Here is a 15,097-nt window from a genome sequence, read left to right on the forward strand (position 1 = left end):
TCCTCAGATGAGATCAGTGCAGTGCTGAAGTTGGACAACACCGTAGTTGGACAGACGGGCTGGAGGCCGGTCAGCAACCAAGCCTGGGACCAGAAGTTTACACTGGAGCTGGACCGGGTAACACAGTTCTGCTTTTGAACTAAACTTGTGTTAAGAACTCATTGTTGTCTTTGCCACTGCAGTAGTGTGTTCTACGTTATGTTTGCTGCTGTTGTTGATGTGGTTCTGTCCTGTTCTGCAGTCCCGGGAGCTGGAGATCTCTGTGTACTGGCGGGACTGGCGTTCACTCTGTGCTGTCAAGTTCCTGCGACTGGAGGACTTCCTGGACAACCAGCGTCATGGAATGTGTCTGTACCTGGAGCCACAGGGGATGCTGTTTGCTGAGGTACACACACACACACACACACACACACACACACACACCAAGCAGTTTGACTCCACAAAAGGATGTTTAGTGCTTATTAATTTTTTTTTTTTTCAGAATAAAAGAGCATTAGCAACTCAGATTTATTCCATAAATTTGACATAGTTGGTCTTAAGTCTTAAGTTCGCCAACGTTCAAACAAAATCTTTACTTTTACAGGTTTTCTAACTTTAGCTGTTTTGTTTTCTAGGTAACATTTTTCAACCCTGTCATTGAGAGAAGAACAAAGCTGCAAAGACAAAAAAAGATTTTTTCTAAACAACAAGGTGAGTCAGCCTAGTGTTATGTTTATTTATTGTGCTGTATTGGTGGGCAATATCACTTTAAAACTAAATGTCTTTGTAGTCTTTTTCAGGTCTGTTTTAGCTTCTGTTTCAGAGAAGGCACTGTTCCTCTTAGCTTAATAGAGACTCTCGAGTGATATAAGGTGATTTGTCCATACCATCCATCCATCCATTTATTTTCTTTACCAGCTTTTTCCTTTCTGGGTTGTGGAGAGCTGGTGTCTATCTCCAGCAGTCATTGTATGAGAGGTGGGGGACACCCTGAACAGGTCTCCAGTCCTCCACAGGGACACATGGAGACAAACAACCATTCACACTCTCTCACACTTATGTTAATTGGTAACTCTAAATTGTCCCTAACACGCATGTTTTTAGTCTGTGAAGGAAACTCCACACAGAAAGGCTGGGAGGTGAACCTGTGACCTTCTCGCTCTGACCACTTCTCATACCACTGTATGTGACCCATTCTGGCAAAATGAGTCATAACGAGGGATTTCTTCAATTTGACTTATTGTTTTTTCAAATTCTCCGTCTCAGAAGCTTTAAAATGACATATAGTTAGTTGACGTTTTGGTGTTTTATCACCTAGCTAGCAACAAGCTACTTCGGGTACCAAGAGTACCGGTTTGAAATCTGTATTTTTATTGGTTTAGAGCAGGAGTGGGCAATCCAGGTCCATGAGGGCCACTATCCTGCATGTTTTACTTCTTTCCTTGCTCCAACACACCTGATTTAATGGTTAAATTACCTCTTCATGTTCTGCTGAAGCCTGTTGATTACCGATTAATTCAAATCAGGTGTGTTGGCAGGGAAACAAGTAAAACAGTGGCCCTCAAGGACCAGGATTGCCCACCCCTGTTTTAGAGTGATGTCAGGAATTCAAGCCACATATTTCAAAAGGGGAATCCCTAAGCTTCACTATGATGCCACACCTTCTTCAAAGGAGTTTCCCAGCACTTGTTAGAAAACTGGATTATAATGATTGTTGATCAGATTACGAGAAGGTGTCTTTATGGACACGTTTTTTTGCTCATCTCATTTTATGGCAAAAATTAGTATTTTAACTTTTCCTGCACTGCCACCGATGCGCATTACAGTTTATTTTTCCAGCACAGGTCACATATATTATACACAGTGTTTCCCTGCCTTCTCTGTTTGTTGGGAATTGAAGCCAGCTGGACCTGGATTATGGGAGCTGCTGTGTATATGTTTGGGAAAAGAGTCTGCTCACAAGGGATGTCTGGCTTTAAGTCCCGCCTGCTCCCCCCTGCACAAAATCCGCTTATCACACAAGCTTCCTTTCAAAAATGAAAAAAACTAATTACAGCTAAATGTTTTAGAAGAATGAACATCTAAACATACAGCAACAAGGTAAGAACTACGGGAATCAACAAGAGTCAACACCTGAAAAGAATGACCTGAGGTGTATTATTTAATTTCACCAGTTGTTCTGCTCTGATATGTTCTGGGGGTTGGTCTCAATCTGACCTCAACTTCCATGTTCTAGTCACAGGTCTAGGTATATACGGCCTATGGTCAGGACATCACAAAACACATCTCTTCCTTCACCTGCACTGTTAAAACTACATGAATGCTAAAGTAGCAGCCGCTTGACGGTTCCTGTTGTCGGCTATGATTTTTGATTGTGTGCAGCACAAAGTAGATTAATCTGTCGTATGAGCCTTGGCTCATGTTACTCCTTCTAAATGTTTGTACAGCTCTTTCAAACTCAGTTTTAAAATATGTGCCGCAGACCCCACAACACACAACTCCAACTACAGCGTCCTCCAGCGTCTTGTTGAATGTCACTTACATGAGCGACCGGCCGCGTGGCCCTTCAGCTGAGTGTTCAATCACCACATTCCCCCGGCAGCTTATTAGTGGGACTAACATCCTTATTACCCTCAGAGCTGCTGGGTCTGAAATCCCTTTGATAACAAAATCTCAGGAAATGTGCACCTATGAGATGAATAATAATGTACCAAAAAACTGCTAAATATTCCAGCATTCATTAATGCAAACAAATGGATATTTTCCATCCTTCCATCTTGCTGTGCATGATGACAGTGTGGAGACCCCGCATCCTGAAGCTTATTCTGCAGCAGCAGAGACGTTGCTGAGTCGAATGCAGATATAAAAGCATTCTAGATCCTGTTTTCCACAGACATCTTCAGGAAAAACTCATAAAACTGACCTCAAATTTGAAATATAAACATAAACAAAGAGGAGCACTACAAACAAACTTTCTATGAGAATATAAACAGTGGTTGGACAGACATCTGAACTTTAGCCAAACCTCATCAGGAAACGTCACAAACTGCTTGATCTTCTTATTCAAAGTGCTCTCGGTGATCGATACAGCTACTCTGTGTCCAGTTGTTAGTTTACAGCACAAAACCAGCCGATTGTGTCTCCTCCTCACTACACTTTATTGTCTCATTGCACTTTGCAGTGTGTTTTTTGTTCCAAATGTGGAAAAAATTTGTTTTTTCCCCTTTTTTAGCTGTAAAAGGTTTCTTGCTTATTTTAGAAGATGTTGTGTTTTGCTGCAGGTCTGTCCTCTTGTAGCCAGTCACCAAGTATGTTCTGTTTTCAGGTACTAAAGTGTCACCCGAGGTGACATGCTGAGCTTTAAAAACGTTATCACACAAAAGATATACCAGTGTCTTTATGAACAGTGTTATGTGACACAGCCCTTGTGTACTGCTGTGGAAATTTGATTCTTTTTAGAACCAGAGTTTGAAAAGTGAAACCAGCAGACTAAATCAGCAGGCCTGAAGAGATTATTTCTCACATCTTTCTGTGTTCTTCGCTGTTCTTGTTTCGTTAACCTCTAGTTTGTGTTTTTATCAGGGAAGACATTTCTGCGAGCCCCCCAAATGAACATCAACATCGCCACCTGGGGCCGGCTGGTGAGAAGAGCCATACCGACGGTCAGCTCCAACTCTTTCAGTCCTCAAGTGCCGGAGATGGGCCAGAGCAGCCTGCCTGGTTCACCCACACCCAGCAGGTGATCAAACACACACACGGGAGAGATGATGAAGTCATCTGGACGTGAAAGTAAGGAAAAAACTTGTCAGCCGCTGCTCTCATTTATTCTCGCGTGTCTGTCCAAACATAGTGACCCGTTGGTGACCAAGCTGGACTTTGACAAAGAGCCCACACCAGAACCTAAACATTACCCACCTCCTGATAATGTTAGAGAAGTGCCTGTGCAACATAAGATGCCCAACAAGGATGAAGTTCAGGTATGATGGTGTTTCAGAAAGGCTCCTCTGAACTGATTAATGTTCGAATACGAGAACATCAGATGAGCTCCTTCAGAGTCTTGTTTCTACAAACTCCTTAATAATATCTATTGGTTTTGTTTCTTTAGCAGCAATGTTTCCTCCTGATAAACATGGTGCTTTATGAGGGGAAAGAAAGATCAATTTGTGGATATTAAAGGGATATTTTGGCCGTTTTGAAGTGAGGTATTGTTAAAAGGTTATGACCTCTAGATTGCTTTTTGAATGGCCTCAGTTTGGAAAAGTAGAGTTGAAGTCTAACAGGACTGAAGAGCTAATGGCTAACAGACTAAATCCAGAGGGAGGTGACCAGGAGGCACTAGAACCAGATGCCCAAACTTCAGTTGCCTCTTTTTGGTGTGAAGGAGCAGCGGCTCTACTCCAAGCTCCCCCTGGATAACGGAGCTCCTCACCTTATCTGTAAAGCTGAACCCGGCCACCCTCCAGAGGAAGCTCATTTCAGCCTCTTTCATAGGAGCTACTGCTCCCCCATTTTCTAATGTGAGGGTGCAAATTTATGCTTTTGTTCCCCAATTTTTGGACTTAAAAACATGTTGTCAGTCCCAACAATAAGACAAAAGCAGGTAGTGTTTATTCATTCTAATTCAACTTCCTTAGTCACAAGGTAAAAAACCTATATTTAAAACAATCTCTTCTTTCTACACCCCCTCCCTCGGCTTTGGGTCGGTTCAGTCCAAGTCAGCTGAACACCAGTAGCTGCTGTCTCGCCATTCAGACCGCATTCAGCGTTCAAGACGATTATTTAAAGCTTTATAACTGTCCTGCAGCTTGTTTTTGGCTATGAATCAAACAGAACACTGCAAGAACATTGAGTCGTATCTGTGAAGGACCGAAACCGTCATAATCAAAAATAAAAGCAGAAAAAAAAAAAGTATATATATATATATTTTTTGCTTTTGTCTTTTCCTTACACATGCGTTTTGGTCAAGTAATGTTTGTTTATATTTTGCTTCTTCCTTACACAAGCGTTTGTTCCTTTGACATTTCCTCCTCTTTTTACATTACCGTGTGCATTTCTGCCTCAATATGCAAATGAGGAGGCTGTCTTCTTGGTCCAGCTCCTCTCCTATTGGTCAATAACCAGGAAGGAGCAGGATCCATATGCAGATCGATTGTTCATGCCTGTTTTCTGTTCTCCACCTCATTGACCAGCATATCAAGTTCTACCTCAGTGAAATTTAGCTTCTTCGCTCTTTTGTCCGTGGTTGCCTTGGTAACCATGAAATAACATTGATCAGCTGTATGGCGTGAAATGTTATAAACATTACTTGATGAAATGCATGTGCAAGGAAAAAGCAAAATATATATATTTCTGCTTTTATTTTTGATTACGTCGGTTTCGGTCCTCCATACGTATCACGCTACGTAGGAGCACAAGATATCCACAAGTTTATAAAAGTGGTAATATAAATCTCTTTATTCAGATTTTATTGACATCAACTTATTTGGATAATTATTTTGGGTTGAACAAAAGTCTGGGGTAAAATCGGGCTAAATCTTATATTAAAGTAAAGTTGTTTTTTTATGTCTACATCTGGGTTATTACTTAAAAAAAATCACGGCATTTCACTACAGTTTGTTTAAAAAATAAATAAATAAATCAAACACCCTTGTTAGGATCTGAACCTCAGTCTCCCACGTGAAGGAGCATTACTGGATCAGTTACACTAACTAAGCACTAACAGGTAACCAGACTAGCACATACTCTTATCTGGACACAATCGACGCCCGATTTTGCTCCCCCATTTTATCGCATATTCAGGCACCCATGGCTGCTCGTATCCAGGCCATGATCCACTCCCGGCTGAGGGCGTTGCTCCGGTTTCTCGTGGTGAGGAAGCAGCAGATCCCAAAGGCAAAGCTCTTGATTTACTGGTCCATCTATGCTACAACCATCAACTGTGGTCAATACCATCATATTTCTGCCAAAATAACTGCAATGTGAAATTGAAGGCTGTGTAACGGCCTATGAACTGCTCTGAAATGTAGAAAATTGACAAAATTTGTGTAGAGAACTGGTTTGCTCTGATAAGCCACTTTTAGCTTGTCAGTAGTGTCCCAGCAGACTGCACTGGAAGTGCCACAGCTTGCTGCTAATGCCACATTTTTGCACTTGCAAATAATCACAGAAGAGAGGTGGAAGCTGTTTTGGGACAACAGCAATCCACTTTGATTTTGGCTGCGTTCAGATCGGTTATTAGCTCGTCTGTCCTGTCAGAAATAAACTCTATTCCTCCAAACTGAGGCTGTTTAAAGAGCTATCTACAACAGGTAAGATAGAAGTTGTCCGTAGTTTTTTCACAGAACCAGACTTTAAAACGTCTCTTCAATTTTTTATTTAATTTTTTTTTTTATCATTCCATGTTCTATTTGTCCTATTCTCTGTGCAGGATGCACTCAGTGCGTACGACTTCCTGAAGAGAAACAGCGCGGTCATGGAGCCAGACATGGACGGGATGCTGGAGCCGGAGTTTCGTCACCCAGACCCAGAGCTCATCTCCATCCTGAAAGATACAGAGATAAGGTAACAGAGCCACATTCTCATCAACTTTGTGATAAACTTAACTTTGAAAGACAAGGAAACGCTGCTGTTTTTAACTTTTTATATTTAGAGGAGAAGCCTGAGTGATGTCGTGTTTAAAAAGTTAACGCTGGCGAGCTGCCACCTTTGTCGAGGTTTATTTTCCACGTCTGTTGATTCTCATGCTGTGACATGCAGGTTAAAGAGTGTTATTAGTGTAAACACTGCCCCCTGGCTGTACTGGATTGAATTGAAACCACAAATCTCCTTCCAGGGAAGAAGAGCAGTTCCACTTCAGTCTCCAAGACTTCAGATGTGTGGCAGTTCTTGGACGAGGTCACTTTGGAAAGGTACGTTTGGTTTATTTGTCTTTCGCAGGGTTACAGCAAGAGATTTTTTTTTTTTTTTTTTTCATTGAATGTCCTCTGCATCCCTCTTCAGGTGTTGTTATCAGAATATAAAACCACAGGGGAGATGTTTGCCATCAAAGCTTTGAAGAAAGGCGATATAGTGGCTCGAGATGAGGTCGACAGGTTCGTATTTACAGCTCCACTCAGACTGATCAGCCTCAATGACAAATGCAGCTTGAAATGTAAATATAAATTAAAGATTGTTTTTTTTACACGGCAAGCTGCATGCAGGACAATTTGCCCCTTTATCTTCTTACTGTGAGCAGTTTACAGACTGGCAGCAGAGGTCTGTGAGCCTATTTACACGTGATATCAACCTGAAACCTGAGGACAGATCTTAGTCTCACATTTGAATGTTTTCAACTCACCACTTTGATCAGATCTCACTTCCTCACTTCTCAGGGGGGAAAAAAATGTAAACAAAGTCACATTCATCTGAGAAACATGCTAATTCTTCCCCTGAAAGTTATTTTCAGACACTGACAGGCTCCACGGTTATAGTTAATGTTAAATGATGAGAAATGTTTAACTGGGGATTTCTGGACACGAGATCATGTTAGATTATCTATGTGTGTGTTTGTCTATATCGTTCGCAAAATATCTCACAAACCACTAAACAGATGTCTGAGTGATGTGACAGCGAGGTGGTGACCAATCACGGTGTTGCCCTGGTGGTGCAAAAGCAAACATGTAGCTCCTTATAACAGCTTTGTAGTGGGATCAGCAGTTCTTAGAAGTGTTTGGCCTGAAAACACCTTATTGGCTGCATTATTACAGCTTCACTGGCGTTGTCTTTTATCTGTCTGCACATGTGTTGTGCTGCCACCTGTGTTTCAGTGGCTCCACTCTGTAAAATGACAATAAGTTGAATGTAACGGATGCATCAAGTGAGAGAAGAAAACGTTGAACACAAAGGATTTGTGAACTCCTGCTGCAGGTCCCAGTGTCAGCACAGCACAGTTTGAGGTTTTACCCTGAAGCAGGCAGAAATGTGAAACATGTAAGACTGTAAACCTCTTCACTCGCTGTATAAAGGAACACGACTGGCATTAGTTCCCTGATGCATCTGCAGCAAAAATAAAATGACATAAAACTGTAACCTAAACTGATCAAGTTCATGTTTAGTTCATTTGTAAATACAGCTCCTTTGTTTGTCAAAAAAAAAAGAATTAAAAGTCTAGCATTTCTTGAAGGAGTACATATCACCCGCCCCTTTCATGCCGGAGGTTTAAACTAACATCATCTTATGATGAGAAATAACAAATTTAGAGTTGTTTAGTGAAATCTTGAAAATACTATTATGCAAAATATTGTGATACGGCTTGACATCACTCTCAGAGTGTGTTGGGAGGGACTCTGTTACTACCACATAAAATATTTCTTGGATTGAGTTACAGCCATTTTTGTGCTTTCTAAGGTCAATTGGCTGTGCCGGCCATCTTGAATTAAACTGATGCCAAAAGCTCATCAGTTATAGATCCCCTGAGTATGTCCTAAAAGTGGTTGATGAGATATTTTGCTAATAGACAGAATTGACTCCAAAATGACACAATTTTAATCAAAGGTCTTATGTGATCAGTTATCACTCAGAATATGTGTTGGTTAAAACAATCTGTATTTTATACCTTGTGGGGGGGGAAAAAAATATAAAAACAACTTTAACTTCGTCTTCTCCTTTAACCCGAGTTGTTCCCTGATTGGATCCATCAGGATTGTGATAGCTGCTGTTTCAGGTTGTGTGTGGAGACTGTGTGTCTGATGTCGGGCCTCTGATCTAGGATCGTCTCATTATTCTGTGTGCCCGGGCAGAAGGAACGGATCGACCTGTGACCTGTGTTGAAGTTAACGTCTTTACTGTGTCCTCCTGTCTGTCAGCCTGATGTGTGAGAAGAGGATCTTTGAGACGGTCAACAGCGTCCGCCACCCCTTCCTGGTCAACCTGTTCGCGTGCTTCCAGACGGCGGAGCATGTCTGTTTCGTCATGGAGTACGCCGCGGGAGGCGACCTGATGATGCACATCCATGCCGACGTGTTCTCTGAGCCCCGGGCCGTGTGAGTGCTCCTGATGATCCATGTGAACTCATGAGTTTCTTCCTCATTACTGCTCTTCATCACTTTAACTCTATGAGTCAAAGAGATTATTTTAACTTCACCTCTATGGAACAGAGATCTTCGATCCAGATATCTGTTTTATGACCGAGTATTAGGATAACGCAAAAGAAGCAAAAATTCAAGATGATTTTTGTTTAGTTTGAGATGAAAGTTTAAAGTTTAAATTTTATTGACGGAAAAAAGTAACAATGTTGCAGGAAAAACGCCAGAGGAAGTGAACCCTGCTGTGCTCCTGGACCGGACTGTAATTGTTTTTATTAATATTGTATCCAAGGGTTATGGGTGTACTTTTACTGGGTTAACTACGAAAGAACAGAACTAGAACAAATAAAATGGTAATATTTTAGTTGAACCAGTCTGAGGTCCAGTTTATTTCTTATATAACCTTTGGCAGTCCAGGCTGCAGCATCTGTTTTACTAAAGAATAATAATAAAAGATTTTTAAATAAACTTATTGTGAAGGGCTGAAACAAGTTACATGAGCTCAGCTTCATAAACCTCAGACTGCTTTAGCTCAAATATTCTGTTATTCTGTATTTAAGCCAGTAAAAGTGACCAGCAGAGAGAACTGAAACAAGCTGTCAGCTTCAGGATCACACTGGGGTTCACTTCCTCTACAAGAAGCCATGAAAGATGACTTTGGGACATTTTTCTGTCAATAAAACGGTGATTTGATTGATAATATTTCCACTTTAATCTCAGCGTTTACATTTTATACTTGAAACTTAAAAAAAAAGTGTTTTTTTCTTCTGCATGGCTCCAAAACTCTTATTGTACAGTTTAAATATCTGCTAATATTATTTTCTGATCTCAGAATCTTTTACTTAAATATATGTATAATGTTGAGATGATGTTGGGTTAGGTTACATCAATAAACCACACAGGCAGTGTCAGTAATAACACTTAAATGTTACCCATATTTATAGCTGTATTTCTCTTTACATCAGTAATAATAACATAAAGTCACAGAATAATTCAGTAGAATGGATCCATGGGACCATGGAGTCTGGATGGGATGAGGGTCACATGGTCACAGCAGCTGGAGGCTCTTCCCTGTTGTTCCATCAGTGAAACCCATGTTTTCTAACCTGCCACTTGTTCTGTGTCTTTGCAGGTTTTATGCGGCGTGTGTTGTGTTGGGATTACAGTTTCTACATGACCACAAGATTGTGTACAGGTACATTTAAGAGAATTTATCACTCAGAATCAAATTCCTTCAGAACTGAGAGAAACTCTGTAAATCCTCAGAGATCTGAAGCTGGATAACCTGCTCCTGGACACAGAGGGCTATGTGAAGATTGCTGACTTTGGGCTTTGCAAAGAAGGTAACATGAAATGCAGCATCAAACTAAAAACTTTGATTTGAAGCCCAGTGGCCTCTAAAGAAGATAAACATGATAATATTTCTGTTTTTGTTCTTTGGCTGTAAAAGCAAAGGTTTTAATTAATTTCCTCCGTGTTGCTCTCAGGGATGGGTTACAGGGACCGGACCAGCACCTTCTGTGGGACGCCAGAGTTTTTGGCTCCAGAGGTTTTAACAGAAACGTCATACACGAGGGCCGTGGACTGGTGGGGGCTGGGGGTCCTCATCTTTGAGATGCTGGTCGGGGAGGTGAGCGAGTGAATATTTTAGTGTCTTTTACCGAAAGACTAATATAAAGTAACATTTATGTCTTCATCTTTGTCTATTTTCAGTCCCCCTTCCCTGGTGACGATGAGGAGGAGGTGTTTGACAGCATCGTGAACGATGAAGTTCGCTACCCACGATTCCTTTCGACTGAGGCCATCTCCATCATGAGGAGGGTGTGTACCCAGAAAGAGTCCCTCATGCAGTAAAACACAAACCAACCAAATCTACACAAGTTCCTCAGAGATTCAGCTCATCAACACTGTTCTGCCAGAACGTTGTGTTGCATACAGCTACGGACATTTAGCGTAATATTAACACACACAGTTGGTTGTGGAGACGTTATTCTCAGTCAGGGCTCTAGAAACTGAGTTTTGAGTCTCGTACCTAAGTCAACCTCGTAAGGACTCGGTGGAGATGCAGGGACCCCGCCCTTTAAGGTGCTGCCTCGCTGGGCTGTGACGAGCGGGGGAATAACGCTCATGAGGGAGTCTCCCGAATGTCTCGGGATTTTTGTGGGGTTCTCAGCCTCCTCGCGTGAGTGGTAGAGACATGCAGTTCTGTCCGTCGAGTTTTGAACATGTTCAAAAAAAAGTGTGTGCGACGGCTTGTCTCTGAAAATGGGTAGAAAGTCGTCGTCAGGCGTCTCCAACTCAGCTCGAGCGCTTGAGCTGTTTTTGACTCCTGCACCGGAGCTCTCCGACAGTAAACATCTGAGGCAAATGTCCATGTCTAAAACCCACACTGATGATGAATAATTATTAAAATACTGGTCCAGATCTGCCGATCGTCATTTATGAAGTGTACGCCAGCAGATTAAATCAGAAACGTTGGGGCTGCTACCAAGGTGGGTACAAAATGAGCAGATTGGCTGGAGGTGGACAACAAATCATGCGCATGGCAGAATGCAGCCTCGCAAGCCGTGCGCATAAAAATGTAAAAATAGGCCGTGATTTTCAAAAACTGGCTGTTCAAACTGCACAGCTTGCTGGCCTAATGTGTACTAGTTGTGTAACTCCACGTGTTTTTGTACTTTACCAGATCTACATTAGTTTCTTTTTCCTGTTTTACCAAAGTGATGTTTGTGTACTGTTACACCAGACTAATCAAATTATTACAAAACACAAAGCCAAACTACAATGTACCTGGAAGTTGTAAACATCTTGTCTGTGACCTTAGCTTTTAAAAAGTGCTCCTTTAAGGTTGAAAAAAATAAACTGGAACATTGTTTATGTGGCTGAACGATGATCAGACTGAGTAATCGGAGCATCCAGAGCCCCAGATTACCCCTCCTGTGGCTGAGCTGCTGTTATATTTGTTTTCCTTCTGCTCAGCTGTTGAGGAGGAGCCCAGAACGACGTCTCGGAGCGGGAGAGAGGGATGCCGAGGAAGTAAAGAAACATCTTTTTTTCAGGGTAAGACACAGGAGCAAAACGAGCCCTCCTAGTTCTGATACATAAAAACTAACGTTACTTCCTGTTTGCTGGCAGAGCATGGACTGGGACGGGCTGCTGGCCAAGAAGGTGAAGCCGCCGTTTGAGCCGACCATCCATGGTGCCAACGACGTCAGCAACTTTGATGAGGAGTTCACCTCAGAGGCTCCGATTTTAACCCCCCCGAGAGAACCCCGAGTCCTGAGCTCAGGCGAGCAGGACCTGTTTTCTGACTTTGATTACATTGCTGACTGGTGTTAGCTTCATGTGCACCGCAGACCGACAGACACTGTGAACTTAAAAAGCACAGCTGACTTTTTGTTTGAATCTGTCCTCCTGGCCTGAATGTTGAGAAGGAGCAGTGAACATCGATCAGAAACTCTGTGCCATTGAGAAGAAAATCCAGATGAAGCCTCATCAGGAGCCACCATTCTTTGTTTTTGTTTGTCTGTTGTTGTTTTTTTTTTTAATTCACATGAAGAAAAGTTTTAAAAGAAATCAAATGGACTTCAGTTGGACTGAAGATGGATGTCCTTCACAGATCGTCGTCGTGTTTTGACCGACCACTGAGAAGATTTTATCACATATGAACTCTGAGAAATCCACAACATCACAATCATGGTATTCAGTGTCAGTCTTCAGTTTTTTTATTACCTGTACAGATTATATTCGGTTGCATATTTTGTGTTTTTTCTTTGTAAAGCCCTCAGCGTAGCTCTGCAGAGATGGTGTCTGAAAGTATGTCGTCACTGAACACTCACCTCCAACAAACACATTGACTACTACTGCTGCTTCCTGACTTGAAAAAAACCCAAGTGAGCCTGATCACTTCTTCATCCTCCTCCTCCTCCTGTAGAACTCAGTTCATCCAGTAATACATGCCACCTGCAACGCGTTTAGCAGACATCCAGTTGGACGAGTCGGTCGATTCTGTTCTGGCGCCCTCTAGTGGCTCACACGTCTTTACTTGAGCTCGGTTCTTAAAGCGGAACAAATCTGTTGAAGCTTCTGTGGCGACGTCGTGAACAGTTAATATCTTCCCTGTCGCAGGTAGCTCTTTGAACCACCTCCGTTCGGAGGAATGAACAGCTAGTATGAGTGGAGCTGTGTTCGAACGACAGCAGCTCAGGCCGGGACTATTTTACACACACAAACACACACACACACACACCCCTCACACTGCTGTCAGTTTCATTACACTGTTACTTACATGGAAGGATGTGATCACCTGCCACTGAAAGGTGAAGGTGGACAGTCATGTCTTTGGATCTGTCTGTTTGCAAAATATCTCCTGAACCCACAGGATTGATTGTAATGAAAATCAAAAATGGCTCTAACTCGGTGTGTTTAACAGATGTTGAGCTGAAACTGGTTGTGGTAGTAGCTGAGAGTCATTCGTAACACAAACTCTGAACATCATTTTTAACAACTCTGTCATTTGTTGACATAAAATAGTCGTAGTTTCTAATTGTGGCGTGAAAGATGGTGGGCGATGTGCATTCCTTCATTGTAAGCACAAATACCGTTTTACTGAACTTGCGGCATGTGAGGGATTATAAAACAGCATCTGCACGAGGCGCCATCAGATGTTTGAGACAGGAGCTGTTTGAGGTCGGCTTTGGGCCTGGTCTTGCTCAGGTTAGCTGTTAGCTCATGAACCTGCTCAGAAATAAACCATTCAAAGAGCTTTCTGCACCAAATAAGGTTTTAATTGTTCACTTTTCCACAGAGCCGCGCTTCAAAAGAGCTGAACTCCTCAAGTCCTGTGTGGTGTTACAGTATGGTTTTTCTAATGTTTGATGAACAGCCAGTCGTGGTGGACCCTTTTTATATATATATCTATCAATACCTCAGTGGACTCAAGATTTAAGTGCGTTGAACAGTTAAAGCTATGAAAACCAAAAGAATCCTGTCCTCGTTGAAGCAGACGGATCAGAAGCTCTTCAAACCAGTGAGGAGCTGCTGTTTTAATCAAGAGGGAGGGAGAGAGGGAGGGAGGGAGGGAGGGGGGAGCAGACTCCTCAGTTTAAAGTGTCGTTAAAGTGCTCCCCTCGTTGTCCCGCTGACCTCCCATCAGTTTGCACGTTTGATCCGACTACATGTTTCAGACCTGATGACACGAATCACTACAGAGGGGTATAATCTATACATACTGTATGTACACAGGTAAGCTGAAAGCACTAATTTTATCAAAGGTTTTAACTATCTACATTTCTTAATTATGAAAATAGATTGTACAAAGTGTTATTTTTGCTTGTGCATGCTTCCAGAGCAGACGGAAACTGTACGGATGGTACATAAATGACCCAAATCCCAGCTGTTCCCCTTCAGGGCAATTTGTATAAAAAACCATTTTTACAGTCACTGTTTTTTGCCTATCATGAATTCACAAATTAAACATTTGTTATATGCTGGTGTAGATTCTCAGTCATCCAGGCCATGGTAAATTCAAAAAAAGTTAAAAAACAAAAACAACTGGACTCAATTCCTGAATTGAGAAAGCTCCTCGGATGAGAAGCGAAACGTCTTCAGCTACAGAATAGAAGTCCAGTTGTTTTTGTTTTTTAACTTTTTTTGAACATTTGTTATAGTGACTTTTCTTTTTGTCTGTTACACACTTTGACTTATAACTAGGCCATATAGACTGAAAATTCATCCCAATATTTCCAGCTATTTATTGAATAATGAAAGGTCTTCTTAAAGCTTAAATCTCAAAAGGCTTTAAATCTTTTACTGCAGACAATCCAGAGCCTCACAAACACAAATACTGCTCTGAAAACAAAACTCACCCTTTAATAAATCTTTATTTTACAGCTGTTTCAGTAGTGAATCTGTGCTGCTAAATGATAATATTATTATTAATACTCCAATCAGTCGTGCTTGAAACAGAAACCCTATTTCAGTGTTTCTTTATTCTCTTGTAGAGGCAGGATGGTTCCAACAGCAAAGGTAACAACTTTGTTTTAAGATGTATAAAA

General features: G+C 41.7%; 1 protein-coding gene across 1 annotated transcript in view; it reads left to right on the plus strand.

Moving 5' to 3' along the window:
• Positions 1-13,806, plus strand: part of pkn2 (protein kinase N2) — a 46,379-nt gene extending 32,573 nt beyond the window's left edge. The window contains exons 9-23 of the mRNA XM_037981892.1: positions 8-117; positions 242-385; positions 615-690; positions 3,562-3,718; positions 3,830-3,956; positions 6,407-6,540; positions 6,812-6,887; positions 6,979-7,070; positions 8,823-8,999; positions 10,174-10,236; positions 10,308-10,384; positions 10,529-10,671; positions 10,755-10,862; positions 12,021-12,101; positions 12,177-13,806. Of these exons, the coding sequence (XP_037837820.1) occupies positions 8-117; positions 242-385; positions 615-690; positions 3,562-3,718; positions 3,830-3,956; positions 6,407-6,540; positions 6,812-6,887; positions 6,979-7,070; positions 8,823-8,999; positions 10,174-10,236; positions 10,308-10,384; positions 10,529-10,671; positions 10,755-10,862; positions 12,021-12,101; positions 12,177-12,380 (1,769 nt within the window). The 3' untranslated portion in view covers positions 12,381-13,806. The remainder of the gene's footprint in view (positions 1-7; positions 118-241; positions 386-614; positions 691-3,561; positions 3,719-3,829; positions 3,957-6,406; positions 6,541-6,811; positions 6,888-6,978; positions 7,071-8,822; positions 9,000-10,173; positions 10,237-10,307; positions 10,385-10,528; positions 10,672-10,754; positions 10,863-12,020; positions 12,102-12,176) is intronic.
• The last annotated feature ends 1,291 nt before the right edge of the window (positions 13,807-15,097 follow it).

The sequence above is a fragment of the Kryptolebias marmoratus genome, linkage group LG20 (assembly GCF_001649575.2).
Source record: "Kryptolebias marmoratus isolate JLee-2015 linkage group LG20, ASM164957v2, whole genome shotgun sequence".
NCBI lineage: Eukaryota > Metazoa > Chordata > Actinopteri > Cyprinodontiformes > Rivulidae > Kryptolebias > Kryptolebias marmoratus.